Source organism: Vipera berus, assembly GCF_964194415.1.
Source record: "Vipera berus genome assembly, chromosome: 8".
Classification (NCBI taxonomy): domain Eukaryota; kingdom Metazoa; phylum Chordata; class Lepidosauria; order Squamata; family Viperidae; genus Vipera; species Vipera berus.
In genome coordinates this window covers 24,957,759-24,969,757 of record NC_138211.1, presented here as the reverse complement: position 1 = coordinate 24,969,757, position 11,999 = coordinate 24,957,759, and the positions used below count along the sequence as shown (strand labels likewise).

The following is an 11,999-nucleotide window of genomic DNA, read 5'->3' as shown; positions in this document are numbered from 1 at the left end:
TCTCTAGCTTCACCTGCTGCTTCCTATCTGTTAGAAAGCTTATGATCCACTTACAAATGTGGTCAGGCACAGCTAGCTGAGTCAGTTTAGTCAGAAGAATATCTGGAATGGTGGTACTGAATGCTGAGCTGAAGTCTACAAAAAGGACCCTCGCGTAGTTCCTTGGGGATTCGGGATGTCGCAAGATGCAGTCCAGTTCCATATTAACAGCATCAGGCAAACAGTTGGCAAACTGCAAGGGGTCTAATAGCGAATCCAAGATGATTTTCAAGCGGGCCAGCACTAGCCTTTCAAACGTTTTCATAACTACGGATGTCAGAGCAACGTTTGATACTCTACAGCAGGGCTTTTCAACCTTTTCACCCATTGTACCACTTTTAGGATGTGGCAACATCCGAGAACCACCAGTCGCCTAGCAAGGTGTCCAAAACTTGATGACCCCTCCCCCCAAAAAGGAAAAAAGTGATAAAGTACAGGTAGTCCTCGACTTACAACAGTTCGCTTACTGACTGCTCGAAGTTACAATGGCACTGAAAAAAGTGCCCCCCAAGCCACAGCCGAGCAAGACACCTGCCTGGCTGCCCAGTGGCGCTCTTCCTCCTTTTCAAGAGTTTAACTTTTTTTAGCATTGGGTCTCTCTCTCTCTCTCTCTCTCTCTCTCTCTCTCTCTCTCTCTCTCTCACACACACACACACACACACACACACACACACACACACGACCATAGTGATGTTGATTTTACTTCTCCATTGTTACAATTCCTCCCTTTCTTCTACATAAAGAACAGCTGCAGAGACAGGCATCTCTTACCACTGGGCTTTCTACACATTGACTCTGGAGAAAGTGACCACAGAGATGGTGCTCCAAAAATGGAGACTCAGAAGGGTTAGGACTCCCTCCTACATTGTTGTTTAAAGCCCTGTCCTCAAGCTTAGATCTGAAAAGAAGAAACAATTAGCATTAACCAACCTACAGAGCTGAGATATAGAGACAAAGCTAATTAAAACAGTTGTTTGATTATTGCCCTAATTATGGCAGCAACCTTAGGCGGGCCTGCTCCCAGTGTGAGGGATGCTTAACAGCTGTAGCACTGCCCAGCCCCTTGCTTCCTGCCCCAGTGCTTGGCTAGCTGGCAGATGGAATTCAGCAAACCTTGCTACTGCTTGAGGGTTGTTCCTCTGCCTTCTTTTCATAACTTTTACCCTGGAAAAGGGAAGGAGGCTGAGGAAGCCCTTCTCCCCCTTGCACAGGCTCCTGAACCGATTTGGACAGGCCAGCTTCCTTTAACAACCCCCACTCTTTATCCATACTGTGTGCCTCACCTGGACGGTGGGGTACAAATTCTCTACATCCATTGCTCCATCCAGGGAGACCTCCAAGTCCAGTGCAGGAGGTCAACAATTTGCAGAACCAGCAAAGTTTGGTCCATAAACACTCAGTGCAGCAGAGGCTTCAGGAGGTGAAGCTAAAAACATTGGCGGGCTCAGCCTTGGGCCTGGTGGAAGCTTGGGGCCTCTTGGGCACAAGATGAGCTGGAGGTTTAAGCCTGAGCGCCTTATTAGCTCTCACCTTGACCTGGAACCAGTTGGGCTGCTTGGTTCTTTGGGTGCTTGCAAATAAGAAAGACATTATTAGGGAACCAGACATCCAATCACTCAACAAGGTGAATCAGTACCGCAAGTTTACCTAAATGATTGCAGGAAGGGACCTCTCGTAAACTACATTCCAGTGAATGCAATTTCTGGCCAACAATATTTCCATTCTCAGAATGGCCAATGGGACAAATTACTTTGAGGAGAACAGTGCTCTCTTTTCCTGGGAATATTTTATTGATTTCGTTTTGCATGGCTTGTAAGTCATTTGGAATGGCGACAATTCCCATGGATCCCTAGGCCATTTTGGATTGCAAACTCTAAAGGGCTTGGGGTTTTTTTTTACTTAGTCTTTCTTCCCTTTTACATCGCTACTTTATGTTGCAAACCTGAAGGAAACGACTGTTTTATTTTTACTACCCTGAAAGATACAGCTGAAGAATTTAAATAAAATTGTACTCAGTTTAGTCAGATCTCACCTCTCCTGCCGTACAGTTCTGTCCTGTTAAAGCATCCTTTTAAGGAGGGCTGGGGGGGAGGGGAAGTTCAGAGAAGTTGACCGGGACCCAGAAGCCACGTCCTTCTCTGAAGAGGGAAGCGGGAGAGTCCCCCGGGCTCCCGAAAGCCCTGGAAGAAAGGCGAGGGCTGCTCGCTCTCCGCCCCGAGCGAGGGAGGCAGCGGGGCTGCTTTAAGCCGAGCAAGGCTGGACCTGACTGACTCTCGGCAGAAACTTCCTAACGCGAAGCCTTCGCCGGCGGACCCGAGCCGCGGAAGAGAGGTGGCTGGAGCCGGGCCGGGGACTCGGCGGCGGGCCCGGCCCTTCCAACGCCACGCGATCCGGCGGGCGGGGCTGGTCGGAAGGCGCGGAGAGGAGCGGGGCCGCTGCCTGCACGCCGCCGTCGCTGCCCACCTGCCTTGACGCGCCGCTGCCGCCGCCGCCGCCGGGCTATAAAAAGCCGCCGGGCTGTGGCAAGCGCTGCAGGCGCGGAGGCTCCAGTCGGCTCCGGCGGCGGGGGGATCAGCAGGCGCCCGGGGAGGAAGGCGGCACCGGCCGGCGGCTCAAAGCCCGACGGGCGCTCAGCGGGCCGGGCCGGCGCTTCTGCTCCTCGGCCCATGCGGGGCGGCGGGGATGGAGGCGAGCGCGGCGGCGGCGGCGGCGGCGGCCAACGGCTCGGAGGGCGGCGAGGAGGGCAACCCCTTCGAGCAGCCGGGCTGGCAGGTCGCGCTGTGGTCGGCGGCGTACGCGCTGGTGGTGCTGGTCTCGGTGGTGGGCAACCTGGTGGTGATCTGGATCGTGCTGGCCCACCGGCGGATGCGCACCGTCACCAACTATTTCCTGGTCAACCTGGCCTTCGCCGAGGCCGCCATGGCCGCCTTCAACACGCTGGTCAACTTCACCTACGCCGTGCACAACGTCTGGTACTACGGGCTGGCCTACTGCCGCTTCCAAAACTTCTTCCCGGTGGCCTCCGTCTTCGCCAGCATCTACTCCATGACGGCCATCGCCGCGGACAGGTGAGGCGGCGGGGCGGCCGCGTCCGCGCAGCGCCGGGTCCCGGAGGCTCGCAAGGGGCCGCCGCCCTCGGACATCGTTCCGCGCCCGGCCGAGCGGCTCCCGCACCTTCTCGGCGGGGAGACGCAGCCCGCGCCGCGTTCAGGCGGGAGAGGCGAGGAAGCCGGGCGGGGCGCGGCGGGCTCCGCTCCTTCCAGACTCCCGCCCTGCCCGGCGGCGCGGACCTTTCGGGGCCGGAAGGGCTTCGGCCGCCGTCCGCCGTCCGGGGCCCGAGCGGCCTCTTAGAGGCCGGAGCAGCCGGGCGAGGCTCGCTCGATGGGGACGGGCGAGGCGCCCGCGGGAAGGTGGCGGCGGGCTCGGGCTTTGCCGAGGAGATTTATCCCGCCCGTCCATGAGCAGCAAGTGCCGCCCTTCTCCTCCCGCCCCGCTTTGGACCCCCGTGAGCCCCGGCAAGGAGGGGAGGGAGCGCCGGTGATTGATGCCCCGAGCGAGACCCCGGCGCCCCCCCCCCCGCGCGGCTGCCTGTCCCGCAAGGGCTCCCCGGGGAGGGGCTGCCCGATGCTGGGCTCAAAATGGGCTGCTAGGAAGTGAGGCGGGCCGGCCCTCCCGGGCTCTCTGCTGCTGGCCGGCAGCATCGGGTGGTTTCAGTGGCTGCTGGGCTTCGTACCCCAACGGCGCTGCCAAACCGCCGGGTCCCCGCGAAAGCCAGGCCGGCGCAGTTCTCCCCACGAGCTCGTGAGGAGGCCTGGCCGAGAGGAAGAGACTCGCTCAAAGCAGCCTGGCTGGTTGGGTGCCGTCGTTGGTGCCTCCCGCTGTTTTTCGCCCCTTACGTCCGAGTGAGCCCCCCTCCCGCCCCCCCCTTTTTAACTGAATTGGAGAGAAGACTGTGCAGGTTTCAACCCTGTTACGGAATCCATCCATTCTGGATTGACAGAATGCCCTAAAGAAGCACTCTGGCTTTACCCAAGGTGCCCAGGCACAGCAACAAAAGAAACCCCCACGAGCTCGGAGCTGATGGCGATGCTAATGTTTAGCCCTCCCTCCGGTGCCCCTCCTGCCCGTCCTTCAGGAGCCCCAAGTGGAAAGCCCGGTGCTCCCTCCTCCAGTTTGTCCTCACAACAACAGCCTCCCGTGAGTCTAGTTGGGCTGCAAGTGCCTGGACCAAAGTCTCTTGTGGAGCTTGCTCAGGGAACCTTTTGGGTCCAGGATGGTTCCAGTTCCCAACCAGCTTCTCAATCACTGGTAATAATTGGGAGGTTTGATGGAGGCTGGAAAAGTGAGCTGCCTCTGGGGGGCTTGGGACATGGGTCAGGAAGGCAGGTTGGGAGTCTCCTTGCACCGGTGATGGTCAGCAGGGTGTGGAGATCTGCTGGCTTAATGAAAAATGTTCTCTGTGATCCTTCCCAAGGGGGGGGGGAAGAGATTCACTCCCCATATTTTGTAAACATCGCTTTTTATATCCCGCCCTTCTCTGAAGACTCAGGGCGGCTTACAATCTAAGCACAAATCAAATGTGCTTAGCAATAGCCTTCATTCTATGTATATGCCTGCTTATTAGAGCTTTCACCCCCCCCCCACAAGCGGCATTATTACAAAGTCAGCTTATTGCCCCCAACAATCTGGGTCCTCATTTTACCTACCTCGGAAGGATGGAAGGCTGCATCAACCTTGAGCCTGGTGGGACTCGAACCTGCACTAATTGCAGGCAGCTGGTGTTACTCAAGGAGGCATTAGCCCACTGCTCCACCAAGGCTGTTTTGAATCTGAAGGTATCCAAGCCTTTATATTTTATCAGGAGTAAAGCTCTTTGGGGTTTTCAAAGGATTTTATCCCCCCCTCCCAATTTTTTAATATTTGTCAGGGAAGAATTTCATGGAGGTTTTTTTGTGTTGTGAAACACAAAATACATGAAATGAAAAACATTCATTATTGTACAGTAGAATGCCCTTAACTACCACAGCAAAACTGGAAAATGTTTTACTTCCCTCTAGACTACTTTGAAAAATTTTCACCATAAAAGCAGGGAGGGAGGGGCTGAGGCACGGGGCTTTTCTCTAAAAAAGATGAATGTCTAGATGATTGCTTCTTGCATTTCTGGAATATGTGTTGCTTTCCCTTGTAACATGCCAGTTAAAAGGCCAGGGCTGGCAGGGGATTCCCTGCAGGCTTCATCCACCATAATTTGGATGTCAGGGCTGCAGAATTTTATCTGTGTAGCTGTTATTGCTCTGCTGTAATGAATGCTTTTCATTTCATGCAAGGAGGGTGGGTTTCTGCCATCCATGGACTCCTAATGGCCAAAATTTAGAAGGCTCCCCTTCTGCATATGCTACAAGTCTTTAGTGGTTTGGAATAATGCAAAATGTGTCCTTCATTTTATTTTTATTTTATTTTGTTGGACATTTGCTTTTGAAACCTAAAATCCTAATAACTAGGATTTTCAACAGCGGTTACTCCGAGTCTGGAGAATTTGAGAATAGAAGAGTGGGTGTTCGCACATCAGGGGTTGGGTCCTCATCTCTCCACAGCTGAGAAAAGCAGAGTGGATGAAGTCAAAAGCAAAACTGATTAAATAAATGGGCAAAATGCAGGTATGCAATTGTGGGCTACTGTGGAAGCCGATGACAAGACGGGCATTTCTTGTTGCTGAAGTGAGATTATTTAAGTGCAGAATATTTCCTACGCATTTAAAACACACTAACGTTCCATTGGTTCAAGTATCAGCATTTTGAACTATTGATCAGTGAGCAATTTTAGTACAAGATGGAAAGATGCTATATCGTTTTGGAGAAACTGCAGGATCAGAAGCTTCAGCACTGGGAGAGGTGGAGTCCAGGTTAGAAATGTATCAATAAAACCAATAAATACATTGAAATAAGAGCTGGAAAGATCTGGCTCTCTAATACTCAAGCATTATGCTGTGTGCTGGAATGGCATGAAAAGGTGTATATTCCTCTGAATTCTCCAGAGCTACTAATCAGGCAAGGTATTATAAAAACAGGACAGGGGAGATAAGTGAAATAAGTTGTCAACTTTGGTCACATCTTTCATTCATGAACTCTACAGCTCCAAATCAGTTGCAAGGTGAGGATTCTAGGCTAAATGCAGAGTCAGCAGCAGCTACTGCTGGCGTCAAAATAGACCACATTTCGAAGGGTGATGGCTTATCAGGACCTATGCTAAGAAAGAAATAAGGAAAGGTACTTAAAACTATTTGTCAGGTTCTCCGATGTGTGTTTCAATCGCTCTTCTGCCTGCTTTAGTTTGGGATTTGATTTACAACTGAAAGCTAAGAAAACCATTCCAGATGGGAATGAATTCAGAGCAGGTAGCGTCTGAGGCACAGTGGGAAACAAAGGCTTCAGGAGAGGAGGTGTAGCTACCTTAATGGAAACCCCACCTGTGCAGGATGACTTCCTGGTGGTTTGGGTCTGTTGTAAAGAAAGATGGAAAGAATAGACTGAGCTGACTCCAGGAGGTGGGATATGTAATTTTCAAACACTGGAAAGAACATCAGACAGACTAATTCATCAATTCCAGGTGCTGCTCTTCACCTTTAAAGCCCTCCGTGGCTCAGGCCCACCTCTCCTTAAGGATACCTGCACCCTACTAGGTTAGATGGGGAAGGCATGATCTCAGTTCCCCCCCCCCTTTACAATCTGATGGATATTAGAGGCATGCCTTCTGGGTGGCTATTGCAGACCTTTGAACAGATCCCACCTGAGATCCATTTTAGCCTTCTGGGCAGCTATGAAGGCCTCACACTTCCCCTGAGCGTTGGGCAAGGACAGGGGTAGGCAACCTTGGCTCTTTTATGACTCATGGACTTCAACTCCCAGAATTCCTGAACGAGCATGGCTCAGCGTGGAAACCTCTCCCTTTCCCCTCAGCATGGCTGGCTCAGGAATTCTGGGAGTTGAAGTCCATGAGTCATAAAAGAACCAAGGTTGCCTGCCCCTGGGCTAGGAGGACGGTTGAGTTGCAAGGGTGATTGGTCTGGAACCTAGAGAGAACAGTAAAGCTCGTCCTCGAGTTAACAGGGCAAAGCTCAATTGACAACTGTCTCACTTAGCCACAGAAATATAGGCCTCAGTTGTGGTTGTAAGTCAAGGACTACCTGTATTTTTATTTTTAATTCCTTTTTATAGGTATGAGCCTCATAGAGTCATTATATGAGATAGCTGGCCATCTAAGTCCAGTAAAGAAACAAATAATTTCTATAAAAGATTGTATATATAGGAAAGGCAAAGTTTCATGCACATCCTTATGAATGCCACTGATCATTTATGACTCATGGACTTCAACTCCCAGAATTCCTGAACGTGCATGGCTCAGCATGGAAACCTCTCCCTTTCCCCTCAGCATGGCTGGCTCAGGAATTCTGGGAGTTGAAGTCCATGAGTCATAAAAGAACCAAGGTTGCCTGCCCCTGGGCTAGGAGGACGGTTGAGTTGCAAGGGTGATTGGTCTGGAACCTAGAGAGAACAGTAAAGCTCGTCCTCGAGTTAACAGGGCAAAGCTCAATTGACAACTGTCTCACTTAGCCACAGAAATATAGGCCTCAGTTGTGGTTGTAAGTCAAGGACTACCTGTATTTTTATTTTTAATTCCTTTTTATAGGTATGAGCCTCATAGAGTCATTATATGAGATAGCTGGCCATCTAAGTCCAGTAAAGAAACAAATAATTTCTATAAAAGATTGTATATATAGGAAAGGCAAAGTTTCATGCACATCCTTATGAATGCCACTGATCACCATGGGGTTTTCCTCTGAGTAGACTTTCATGGGAAGGGAGGGGAAGCATATCATCACACCCCCCCACACACAAATTCATCTCTATTTTTAATTCTTCCTTTACAGCCTCTTGAGCAAATAGCCAATGAACCATGGAAATCAAATCATGATGCTCAGTCCACTGGGGCTGAGGCAGTCCGTAAATCTTATGAACAAGTATTTTTGGTAGCTTCCTTGCAAAATCTATTTGCAATTAATCATTTTCAACAAGGGGTTATGAACAATCCCTTTAGTCACAAGTAGCCCCTTACATTTCTCTCTGTAAGATTCCCAGTGCATTCTCCTCCCCTCCCCAGGATGTGCAGTCCCTCTGCATGCATCTTTTGTCGTTGATGGATGAGGCCGTGAGGTGCAGCTCTGAAAAAGTCCATGAAAGCCCCATTTCTAATGACGTATTTAAGTTGCCTTTAAAAGCAGAGACTGATGTTCCCATCATCCAATGACAAAAGATGAAGAGGTGCAACTGCCTGATCTTTCCCTTGTTGTCTATGTTGCACACCAAGCGATAGAAAACAGCCCCTTGCCATACTAGGATGGGGCTGAACTGAGCTGAGCAGAAAAGGGGACTGGATGTGGAACATGGGAGTACAGAGCTCCACCTCCCCAGGATCCTTTGCAGAACATTTCACAGGAGATCCTCGCGGCAGAATAAATATTGCACCTGTGGCCAACGGCTTCTCCTCAGATCCTCTCCCCATCCTAAGCCTGCCAGGTTTTTAAAACAAAGCCAGCCCACAGGAATCGCCAGGCATGGGAGATTTGGGTCTCACATACGCCACAGAGGACCAGCCATACTCAGCCTGGCATTGGATCTGTGGCAGGGCAGAGGTTAAACTGGGAGGCCGGGCAAGTGGAGCTGAAGCTGACCAGGCAGTCAGGGCAGGGAGTGTGGTGGGGTTTGGCGTGACAGTAGTCAGCAAAAGCTTTGCTTTCGTGCCTGAAAGGAGGATGGGAAGCCCGTCTGTTTTAGCTGAAGACTCAACCAGAGGCCACCCAGGAGATTTCTGGCCGCATCTCCTGTGTTAGAGCTTCATCCCAGGGCTGATCTGAAGTGGGGGAGGAAGACTCTGGTTTTAATGGGACAAACATCCAGTTAGGCTCCAAGCAGCAGGCTGTCAACCTGCTCCCCTCCCTAAGGCTGTGAGCCCCGTGATTTCACAGCAGCCCAGAAAATGTGGATTCCTCTGTGGGGGCCTGAATATAGTTGTGCAGGAGGGGATTTATGTCAGGGAAAAAAAGGTGAACCCACCCCACAGTTATGGCACTTTCCCATCCTGTTAATTCCTGGTTAATTATTTTAATTAGTTATGTGAGTTTGTCATGTCTGTCTGTCTGTCTATCTCTATCTATCTATCTATCTATCTATCTATCTATCTATCTATCTATCTATCTATCTATCTATCTATCTATCTATCTATCTATCTATCTCCTAACTATCTCCCTCAGAGAGGGGCTCTGGGTGGTGTACAATATAATCAATATATAATCAATGTACAAACTTCATATTAATATTAAAATTAATTTAAGATTAAACCTTATAAAAACATTATAACATTTCAAAAGGATAAAAACAATCCAAGATGGGCATTTAGCATTAGTTAATACAGGTGGGGGGTTTCCTCTTGGGGCCAGCCAGCCCCATGCTTGCATGGGCTTTTGTGTTTGGGGGAAACCAGACCTCAGAGCCAAGTTTCAACCCCTTTGTGGAAGCCCAGGAAATTGGGGGCTTTCCTCACCTTTGTGGGGTGGACGTTCCACAGTATGGGGGCTGCGGTAGAGAATGCTCTCTTCCTGGACCCCTCCCAGTGGAAATTCTTTGACTTATGAGTCTGCAACCTACCTTCCTAGCATGACAAGGTGGGATGGGCTCATTTGATGGGACAAAGATGGTTCCACAGGTAGCCTGGCCCTGTGCTGTGTAGCACTTTATAGGTGATAACCAACACTTTTAACCAACACCTGGAAGAATCAGAATCAAAATACAGCTGGAAGGGACCCTTGGAGCAGGAGACTTCATACCATTTCAGACAAGTGACTGTCCAGTCTCTTCTTAAAAACCTCCAGTGACGGAGCACCCACAATTTCTGAAGGCCAGCTTGTTCCACTGGTTAATTGTTCTCACCGTTAGGAAGTCTTTCCTTAATTCCAGATTGTTTCTTTGGTCAGTTTCCAACCCTTGTTTCTTGTCTTGCCACCTGGTGCTTTGGAAAATAAGTTGACCTCTTCTTTGTGGCAGCCCCTCAAATACTAGAATACTGCTATCATGTCATCCCTAGTCCTTCTTTTCTCTAGACTGGCCAAATCCTGTTCCTCATGTTTTTGTCTCCAGGTCTTTAATCATCTTTGTTGCTCTTCTTTGCACTTTTTCCAAAGTCTCAACATCTTTTTTGTAATGTGGTGACCAAAACTGGATGCAGGATTCCAGGTGTGGTCTTACTAAGGATTTATAAAGCAGTATTAATACTTCATGTGATTTTGAATCTATGCCTCTGTTTATACAGCCAAGGATTGTATTAGCTTTTTTAGCTGCAGCAGCACATTGCTGGCTCATGTTTAAGTGATCCTCCACTAGGACTCCAAGGTCCCTCTCACAGTTAGTGTTTTTTAGCTAGGTTTCACCTAATCTGTATTTGTACCCTTGGTTTTTCTGCCTAGGTGTAAAACCTTGTTTTTCTCCACATCAAATCTCATGTTAAGATAACAGAATAATAGAATTGGAAGGGACCTTGTAGGTCAACTAGTTCAACCCCCTGCTCAAGCAGGAGACCCTATACTATTTCTGACAAGTGGCTGTCCAGTGTCTTCTTGAAAGCCTCCAGTGATGAAGATGTTGTTGGATAGGGTCCATTGTTCAAGTCTGTCAAGATCTTTTTGGATCCTGAGCTTGTCTTCTGGGGTGTTGGCTAGTCCTGCCAGCTTAGTGTCATCTGCAAATTTGATGACTTCCCCTTCTATTCCCTTGTCTAGGTCATTTATGAAGATATTGAAGAGTCCTGGGTCTACGGTGGAACCTTGTGGTACCCCACTGCTTACTTCTCTCCATGTGGATGTAGTGCCATTGAGGACTACTCATTGAATATGACTTGTCATCCAGTTACAAATCCATTTGGTAGTGAGGCTGTCTATTTCACATTTTTCTATTTTACCAAAAGTAGGTTGTGGTCTACTTTATTGAACGCCTTGCTGAAGTCTAAGTATACTATGTCCACAGCATTTCACTGGTCTACTAATTTAGTCACTTGGTTAAAGAATGAAATAAGATTGGTTTGCATGATCTATTTTTAACAAACCCGTGCTGGCTCCTAATTATAATTTTATTTGTTTCTAGTTGTTCACAGTTCTGTTTTTTGATTATCTTTTCCAGGATCTTCCCAGGTATTGATGTTAGGCTGTCTGGTCTGTAGTATCCTGGGTCTGTTTTTCCTTTTTTGAAGATGGGAACCGCATCAGCTCTTTTCCAATCCTCAGGTATTTCCCCGATGTCCTAAGATTTTTTAAAGATAATGGTACAATGGTTCTGAGATAACATCTGCCAGCTCCTTCCGAACTCTGGGATGTAGTCCATCAGGTTCCAGTTATTTATATTCATCAAGATCAGGCAGGTGTTCTCTTACCATTTTCTTGCTTATTTTAATTACTCTTTCTAGTCTGTCTTGTATGGTTATATTTTTGGTAGGATTAGGGTTATAGTTTCTATTTTCATGAAGGCCGATGCAAAGAATGAGTTAAGCAGCTCTGCTTTCTCTCTATGCCATCTTCTCTTTTTAGTGTTTCCTTTACTTTTTATTTATATGTTGAACAAAACTATTTTATATATCTTTGACTTTTATTGAAGTCTTGTTCATTTTGAGCCTTTGTTTTCCTGACTTCATCTTTGCCAATTCAGGCTATCTGCTGATGTTCTCCCTTAGTTATGTGTCGTCCTTTCCATTTTTTGTACTTATCATTTTTATCTTTCACTTTTATCAGAGAGTTATTTGTGCAATCATGCTGGTTTCTTCGATTTCTTGTTTTTCTTTTCCAGTGGTATTATGCTAGACTGGGCTTTTATGATCATATTGTTCAGAGTTTCTCACACTTCTTGAATTGGTTTCCCCTT

The 11,999-nt window shown here is 48.6% G+C and overlaps 1 protein-coding gene across 1 annotated transcript in view; it reads left to right on the top strand.

Moving 5' to 3' along the window:
- Positions 1 to 2,721: 2,721 nt before the first annotated feature.
- TACR1 (tachykinin receptor 1) overlaps positions 2,722 to 11,999 on the top strand; it is a gene marked incomplete at its 5' end in the record, with an annotated part of 48,537 nt that continues 39,259 nt past the window's right edge. The window contains one exon of the mRNA XM_081333431.1: positions 2,722 to 3,107. Coding sequence (XP_081189557.1) covers positions 2,722 to 3,107 — 386 coding nt within the window. The remainder of the gene's footprint in view (positions 3,108 to 11,999) is intronic.